The 9,318-nt window shown below is 44.6% G+C and overlaps 1 protein-coding gene across 1 annotated transcript; it reads right to left on the bottom strand.

Moving 5' to 3' along the window:
* Positions 1–421: 421 nt before the first annotated feature.
* Positions 422–1,486, bottom strand: LOC311314904 (rhodopsin; the record flags this gene model as incomplete). The annotated part of the gene is made up of 1 exon (XM_084445431.1): positions 422–1,486. The coding sequence occupies one exon, from the start codon at positions 1,484–1,486 to the stop codon at positions 422–424; it is 1,065 nt and encodes a 354-aa protein (XP_084301557.1).
* Between the last annotated feature and the right edge of the window lie 7,832 nt (positions 1,487–9,318).

The following is a 9,318-nucleotide window of genomic DNA, read 5'->3' as shown; positions in this document are numbered from 1 at the left end:
TATTTTATTTTTTTATATACTACAGTCACTTATTCACCCCTGTAATAAGTAAAACATGAACAGGGAGATTAATTTGCAAAGTGCGTTTTATTTTACGTTGCGTTGATTACATGTCTCTACATTCACAAATAAGCCAGTAACATATAGGATCCAACTGTAAAAGATTTAAGATATTTTACTTTCGTCATCTTCGGAAAAAAAAACATCTTACACATCGATACGTTGGACTCACTGTACATGCAGAAACAACTTTGTCGTGGGCTGCCCTGTCCTGCAAACTGTCTTTAGGTCGAACCAACTGGTTTGTAAAAAAAAACAAAAATTAAGTTGTTTCTGTAGACGATAGTCTTCAGTCGTTTCCCGGGGGAGCAGAAGTCTTCTTCGTGGATGCTGGATAGCGGGGCCCGTAGTGAGGGCGCGTTTATGCCGGGGACACGGAGGACGAGGACGCGGAGGAGGCCTCGGTCTTGGAGGCGGTGGTGGACGCTCCCTCTTCCTCTTCGAAGGGGTTCTTTCCGCAGCACAGCGTGGTGAGCATGCAATGGCGGAACTGCTTGTTCATGCAAATGTAGATGATGGGGTTGTAGAGGGCGGAGCTCTTTGCAAAGAAGGACGGGATTGTCATGAAGAGAGGTCCGAATTCGGCGCCCTGGTTGCAGAAGATCCACCAGGCCACGCTGGCGTAGGGCAGCCAAGACACCAGGAAAGAGCACACCATGAGGATGACCATGCGGGTCACCTCCCGCTCGGCCCTCTGGGTAGTCTCGGACTCCTGCTGGGCGGCGGCGGCCTCTTTGACGGCGCACAGCAGACGGCCGTAGCAGAAGGAGATGATGAACAGAGGAACGGCGAAGTGTAGGACGAACATATAGATGACAAAGGATTCGTTGTTGTAACCGGGGGCACGGGTGTAGTAGTCGACTCCGCAGGCGCACTGCATGCCCTCTGGGATATAACGGGACCATCCAACCAGAGGGGGCACGGAGCAGCTGCAGGCCATCACCCAGGTGAAGGCCAATCCCATGATGGCGTGGTTCTCCCCGAAGCGGAAATTGGCGATGGGCTTGCAGACGACCAGATACCTCTCGATAGCCAGGACGACGAGGGACCAGAGGGCGATCTCACCGCCGTGGGTAGCGAAGAATCCCTCGATGTTACAGCCAAGCCTGCCGAAGACGAAGTAGCCGTTCATGGAAGAGTACATCGTGGTCGTGAATCCACCGATCACCATGAAGAGGTTAGCGACAGCCAGGTTCAGCAGGACATAGTTTAGGGCGGTCCTCAGCTTCTTGTGCTCGATGGTAACATAGAGTGTGAGGAAGTTGACTGGGAAGCAGGTGAGGATGAGGAAGAACATGTAGGAGCCCAGCGCAAAGAATGCCACTGGGCTGACAAGGTAGTACTGAGGATACTCATAGGGGCTCCTGACAACGCCAGTGGTATTTGTCATAGGAACATAGAAGAACGGTCCCTCCGTGCCATTCATGATTGCGGTCTTGTGGTCAGCCCTTCAGTGGTGTTGTTTCTTCTGGCTGTACAGGAAAGAGATGGAGAGGGGCCTTGCTAGTAGACCCAGCTGGTCAGGCTCCAGCTTTTAAAGACACACCTTGGATTATCACTTTCCAAATCCGTCAGCACAAAGTGATTTGGGGCATAGTTAATATCTAATCCAGCCACCACTGCAAACATAACTGGCCACTCATCAAGATATTAAGGTTACACCTGCTTATACCTATCAGGGAGCAGTCTGATCACTGCTTAGTCGTCATTGTGATTAGAACCAACTTAAGCGCTAGTGAAAGTATCTGAAATGCTACACTGGCCATCATACAGCCACCTAGGTCCAGAACAATGAGCTATGGCCTGGAAAAATATGATAAAGTTAGTAGTTAGGACATTAATAAGGACATTTACTGTAGTCGTTTTTAGGTGATCTGATTGCATGACTTAAAGCTGCAGTATGTACGATTTTCATAACATTTTAAACATTTAAATAATATAGCCATAAGTTAAATCAAGAGCGATTAGTGATTGAGCTCCTCTGTGAAAACCTTGTCTTTGTAGGCTGCTGTTTGGCCCTAATTATTATAATTTGGTGTCAGGTCGACACCAGAGCAATTTTTTATAGCTTGGAGGTGTGATCACACCTAGTTCAAAGCATGTGTACGTGCTGAGGTTCAATCAGCAACACATGACATTCTTCTATGTCCGTATGTGTGCCCAAACCCACAAAATGTGTAACTGAAGCAGACTGAACTAGCTTTTCCGTCATAACTAGCTCGTAGCTGGATCATAGTGCATAACTTACAAACTGCAGCTTTAAAGACAGCCCTTAAAATTATGCAACAACTACAGTACTTTAAACCAAGGCAAACCATTTTATGTATCTGTAATTTGAGAACTTCGTGAAATTATATCATAGTACATCAAATGAGGAAGACCTGAATTTTTCATCCTCGTAAAAGGTCCTGTCTACATCAAGATACAGTAGGCAATCTCTTGCAATGAGTAGAAATTGCTTTAATATAATGGTTAGTCAGTAGATGAGAGCAGAGGGACTAGAGGAGTTGGGGTGTAACATCTTAGCAGCTAGCAGAGTGCTCAGCACTTTCCTAATGGGTGTTGTATTAAAGGGATTTGGAGATTATGTTACTCTCACAGGCCTGTAATGGGTTTACACTGTAGTCACAGAGGTCTAACTGATTGGTCACCCTCACACATAGCACCGCAAGCACATCAACCTTTAAGACTTATTTTATTTAAAGGTACTTTAACATGGCCCTTTTACTGCAATTAATGGTGTATTACAGCATTTTGTTTTCTGCCAGCTTGAAGACAATATCACAAAGGCATAAAAGGGCAGGTGCAAAACAATGACCAATACATGTGTAAATCTCTAGATTTATTCTGTAAATTGTCCTGTAGAGATGCATACAGTTCCTGGTAGGTGACTGTGTTAACATAATTATGTCGTCAAATTTGTCAGTAGCCCAATAAGCCAGTTTAGTTTGACTAGTGTAGGTCAAGTTTATTAATACCATAGGTGGTTATATTGTAGCACTGAAGTAGGATTAATGTACCCCTCTAACCTCATCTATGATGCTCAGTTAAGAGTTTCTCGCTCTGCTCTCCTCTGCTATAAAAGTGTAAACTAATCCACTGCAAGGTGGTGCACACATATTTTGCAGGTGAACTCTGCCCTCTAGTGGGGCCTCATTGATATGACCAGAGGGGTATTGCATTGTATGACTTTGTTAACCTCTTGAGACCATCCTGATCAAGAAACTGAGCTTTGTAGCCTCTCGACTAGAATTTCAGAAAATGTGCAAATTTAAAGTGCTGAAGGCAAATCCTGTTAAAGGCCCTATGAGGAGTTTCGGGAAGCGGAAATGTTTTCTGCCCAAAAAGACCACATTTCCCATGAGCCTCCCCGCGCACTGTCATAAACCTCAGCTACCTGAGCCAGGTGTTTTGAAGACGGAACGAAGGCCACTGACGAGGTAATTACATAGGTCTTACTAGTAACGTTACTTTTGACAATATATAACATATTTAAATTATTATTCATCTTGTCGTAACTGCAGTAAATCGTTTCGTCATTCCAAGGAAGTTCTGAACGACCCGACCACAAAATAATAATCTAAAAATAAACTACATACAAGAAACGACATTTGTCGAAAATTGACACATGAACAAGTGTGGGTAATGTAGATTCATCCACATTAAAGGGGAGCCAAGATCAAATTTGCTGTATGCTCATCTCAAAGTGGCAGATAGGCCAGATATGGGCCGGGGTTTTAGAAAATGAACCCAGTCTTTTATTTGCTTCACAGGGCAGGCACTTTCAAAACGACTTGGCAGGTGATTGGATGAATGAAGGAAAGAACCGGCACTCACGAGATAGACACTAGTCTTCAAAACTTTAATGGGCAGGAATGAACGTTTCGGCCTTAAGCCTTCATCAGCATCGTTAATCATCAGTACGCTTTTTTGTAGGTGATTGGATGAATCATCTGATAAAAATCTGAAAAAGTCTATCAGTGTTCATCGCTGTCATAAACCCGCCCATCGTAGCTGTGTGTACTTCAAATTCCTCTGAACCAACGCTGATTGGCGAGATTGTTTTCCAATCGGAAACCAAAATGTATCTATCAAGAGTTTCCAGACTGATTTACGAGCAACAACGTGAGCTTGCATCATCAGGATGGTCTCACGAGGCTGCCAGTCTATAAGCACATAATGATGTCTCTTGTTTACAATAAACATAATGTTGTGTTTGTGAAAGAAGGAGGAGGCAGCAGCAGTTGTTCGTGTTTTGGGGTTTTATGGGCCATAACAAGTCATAATGCACAAACTGCTCCCAGGGGATGAGGAAAGGGAAGAGTCACAATAGGCAAACAGGGGGGGCGTCGCCATCCTGATCACGTCAGTCTGCTGTAGCCCAGGACGCACAAGACTGACCCAGGTGAATATTGACATGCTTGTGTTTCTTTCAAAGAACCTGTGTTTTGCTAAACAGGCAAACAGGGCCGCTCTAGCCTGGCGTCACCATCCTGATCACGTCATCCCACATTTTGCTTTCCATGGATCTGTCTGGACTTCTCCCCATCCACAAAGATTACCAGAAATAACAAATAATGGCCCAATCAGGGACGGTGTTCTGATTGCTGTTCTGCCCCACAGTGAGGACGCAGCCCCTGATTGGTTGTCGTAGTGTTACACTTATAGAACTTAAAGGAACATACCACATTTCTTAAACGTCAAGAAATGTGGTATGTTCCTTTAAGTTCTATAAAATAACGGTTAAGGAAAAAGTAGAAAACGCACATCGTAGAGGTGCCGCCGATAACGGGCGAAATACTGGATAAAAGGAATGAAACCGCACACTCAAGCTCTTGATGCTAGGTGATTTAATAAAATATAATTTAATCAAATTAAATCATCCAGCATCGAGAGCTTGAGTACATACATACATATACATAGGCTATATACATATAGGCTATATACAGTATATATATATATATATATATATATATATACATACATACATACATACATACATACATACATACATACATACATACATACATACGTGCACGCCTCTATATATTCTTATACAGTCTGATGGCTGCTGGCACAAAAGAAAGTCTGAACCGCTCCTTATTGGACCTGGGTGGGATGAGTCTGTGACTGAAAGTGCTCCCCATCTGCCACAGCTCGCCATGGAGGGGATGGGAGGGGTTGTGATAGATAGACTTCAGTTTGTCCCTCATCCTCCTCTCGGCCACAGACTCCAGGCTGTCCAGTTGTTGCCCCACGATGAAGCCAGCCGTCCTCACCAGCTTGTTTGACTCCCCCGACTTAATGCTGCCTACCCAGCAGGCAATGGCAGAGAACAGTGTGCTGGCTACGACAGATTGGTAGATCATCCTCAGTACAGTAGCCTGCTACACACGTCGAAGGACCTGAGCTTCCTGAGGAAGAGCAGTCTGCTTTGTCCTTTCCTGTAAAGGGCCTCAGTGTTGTCAGTCCAGTCCAGTTTGTTGTTCAGGAACTTGTATGAGTCCACCATCTCAACCTCCTCACCCATGATGGTGATGGATGTTGTACACAAAACATTTTGTGTACAACATTTATTAACGTATAATCCTAGTTTAAACCCACACCGACCATATTTGAGCCTGGTCTCACCGCTACTATATTTCTCAAACATGAGATGAAATAGTGTCCACACTGCAAAGCATCATTGTTGTATAATAAAACAAAAGAAGAAGGTGGCAGCTCCAGTTTACTGTGGGAGAAAGTCCTTCTTGCAGGTAGGTGATCTCTCAACTAACTAAAACTTTGGCGCCGGGTGCAGTGAAGACGTATAGGCCTAGCTCACGTTAGCGTAGCAGCTAGTGCCATCTGTAATCAAGTTCACTTCACAATTTAAAATACATGTACAAATAATGAATTTTTCTATACAGCACCTCAGGATTAATCTGTAGCCCAGGACGCACAAGACTGACCCAGGAGAATATTGACATGCTTGTGTTTCTTTCAAAGAACCTGTGTCTTGCTGAACAGCTTAGGTAGTCCCTTTAGACATGCAAATGTACAAGCATTAGGGGACAGAGTGTTTACTGTGTGATCAAGAGGATCATAGTTCATACCGTTTGTAAAGACCTGAATGAAGAGGTCATAGTATAGATACTGTACGCATTAGGGGACAGTGTCTAGTCTACTGTGTGAAATCAGAGAGACTCATCGTTCATATCTTCACCTCAAAGACCTGAAAGAAGAGGTCATAGTGTAATTCATAAGTACAAGCATAAGTCTACTGTGTGAAGACTGGTGTAAATGTAACAATATGTTCCACAAATAAAGTAATGTGTTATTTTGTGTGTTCCTGCGTGCACCTGTTCACACACACACACACACACACACACACACACACACACACACACACACACCACCTTACACACAAACTTAGCCCTGTGTGGACAGGATTAGTACTGCTCGACAGCACACATCCCCCTTCGGCCTACCAAATTATGAAAAAGGCTCGCAAATCTGGTTTTATGCTCCCAAAAATGTATTATACTGTAGCTTATATTAATAAAAAGGTATTGGTTGATACTTAACCTAAGATCTTGCTCTCTTGACTACCTACGCACCGTCACTCAAACAGATCCACTTTTTCACCACTCAATGTCGAGTTGGCGCTACCCGGCCATTTGACAGAAACTTGTAGTCCCATACAGTACATAAGGCTTGTACATTCATAGCCTAATGTTTCCCCTTTCTGTTTGGAGTAGTACTGTAGGCCTATATTAATATAGGCTATTATAGAAACAACATTTCGATCCCAGGTGGATCTTCATCAGATTACGTGGGCAACCACCTGGGTTGTAAAATAAAATATTTTTTTGGGAGCATAGAACTGGAGTTGTGAGGCTTTTTCACAATTTGAGATTCAAGGGACTCGACATTGACTTCCATTGATACACAGAGCTCACGCAATACAAATCCCTAAATCATGTAATTCATATAAAAAGCTGGTATGTCTATCCGGACCGTAATAAAATTATCAGAGGATGTCAGAGTTCACTGGTGACGTCAGTCAGAATTACTGTTGTGGCTGGCCAAAATCACTAACATGTCGTTCAGGACGTGAATCAAATTTCACCCTGGTGAAAATTACATTACCTGACCTCTGGTTATTACAACAGGTCTTACACTTAAGCCCCATTTCCAAAGCACCCCAGTGACCACTGTCGACACCTTCCACTTCCTGGGCACAACCATCTCCCGGAACCTAAAGTGGGAGCTGTAGCCTACATCTGCTCCCTCACCATAAAAGCACAGCAGAGGATATTCTTCCTGAGGCAACTGAAGAAATTCAACATGCCAAAGGCAATGATGGTGCTCTTCTACATCCATCATCAGGTCCATCCTCACCTCCTCCATTGCCATCTGGTTCTCATCCTCTACAGACAAAGACCAGGGCAGTAATATCTCATGTACCAACAGACTACAAACTGCTCAGAACAGGGTAGTTTAGAAACTCCATCCTCGTACTCACTTAACAGCCCAACATTTTAAGTATCTTGGTTGGCTCACTGTAGAGGACAGAGTGACAATGCTGAATCTCTGACTAGTGCATGGCATTTATTATGACTCCACTCTTATTATTTTAGAGGGTATTTTAATAGAGTCTGTGATTCTCACAATTACCGAGCCAGGGCTAGAGATAACAATCTGGCTACCACAAGATTCAGAACATTGATAGGTAAAATAATTTCACATACTCTGGTGTAGTCACTTGGAATAGTCTTCCAGCCTCCATAAAAGCCCAGTTAGCACGGTAAACCAGTTTAAAGTAGCAGTAAGAAGGTGGCTGCTAGAACGTCTTGAACACTAGAGCTCTTTGTATGAGGGTCTGTCCCCTCTCTCATTCTCTCTCCTTTTCTCTCCTGCTCTCTCTCTCTCTCTCTCTCTCTCTCTTTCTCTCTCTTTCTCCCTCTTTCTCTTTCTCTCAGTTTTTAACCTCTCATAAATGCTATGTTTTTGTATTAGATGTGAAGTACATTGTTGCCAGGAGAAGACCACCGTGGAAACAAGTCTGACTTTTCTGTGTTTTTTTTATCCTCGTCTGTTAATGAAGGCCATGTTGTGGTTTCTGTCCTATGTGGGTGGTTTGTTTGTAAAGTTTCAGATAAATAAATAAAAAAAATCTAAGTGCAGCACCTCCTTGGCTCCGCTGAGAGGGTGATTGGCTGTAGACTGCCATCCCTACAGGTCCTGCGTGCCGCCAGGACCCTAAAATGGTCCAATAAGATCGCGGCTGACCCCTCCCATCCTGGACACGGTCTCTTTGATCCACTCCCCTCTGGCAGGATACTGCGGTCCATCAGGACCGGGTCCACACGCCACAAAAACATTATCTTCCCCACGGCCATGAGACTCATCAACAAGGCTTGTGTCCTCCCACGAATGCCCCCCCCCCCCCCACATACACACACACACACACACACTGACTCTATACCCCTGCACCACTTGCACACAACCTCTGATTGTTCCACATACCTTAACGGCACACACACACACACTGCACTCACTGTACATACTGTAACACCGCTCACCACTGTAACACACACTCACCACACCCCATTCTGTATATAGTATGTATATTGAAATTCCCTTTTACTTTTTAACAGTATATCGTAATGTGTACATTGCACTGCATTTTGTTGCACTGTTTTTTGATATTTAGTATTTGCACTGTTTTTTGTACTGTTTTGCACTTCATGTCTTTGCACTGTCCTGTCCTGTCCTGTCCTGCACCCTGTCCTGTCATCTACAACAGCGCATGCCTTAACTCTAGTCACATTCCTAGTATGTGTGAACCAGATACATGGCAATAAACAGATCCTGAGTCTTGAGTCTTTTGGCTAAGGACAAAGAGGAGGCCAGGTCAGTCCAGGAGGAAGTGAAGAGGGAGCTGTGGAGGGCCAAGAAAATCTACGGAGAGAGGGTGGAGAGCAAACTTGACCTGAGCAGCACCAAGGAAGTGTGGGAGGGGATGAAGAGAATCACAGGGCTGGGTACTTCAGGCCCAGCTGTGGGGGGGGGAGTCAAGAACGTGCCAATGAGCTTAACTAGTTCTTTAACAGGTTCGACGCAACCCCTACGCCCACTCCTGTGAGGACACCCCCACCCCTGTGGGGCTGGAAGGCAGCCCAACGCTGCCTCTACCTCTGCCCCTGCACCCCTCCTCCCCTGTGAGGCTACTAGGCAGTTCCCCCCTTCCCACCCCCACACCACCAGACCATT

Source organism: Borostomias antarcticus (assembly GCF_949987555.1).
Source record: "Borostomias antarcticus genome assembly, chromosome: 11".
Taxonomy (NCBI): Eukaryota; Metazoa; Chordata; class Actinopteri; order Stomiiformes; family Stomiidae; genus Borostomias; species Borostomias antarcticus.
The sequence above is the reverse complement of the archived record's forward strand: the minus strand, read 5'-3'. Positions and strand labels throughout refer to the sequence as shown.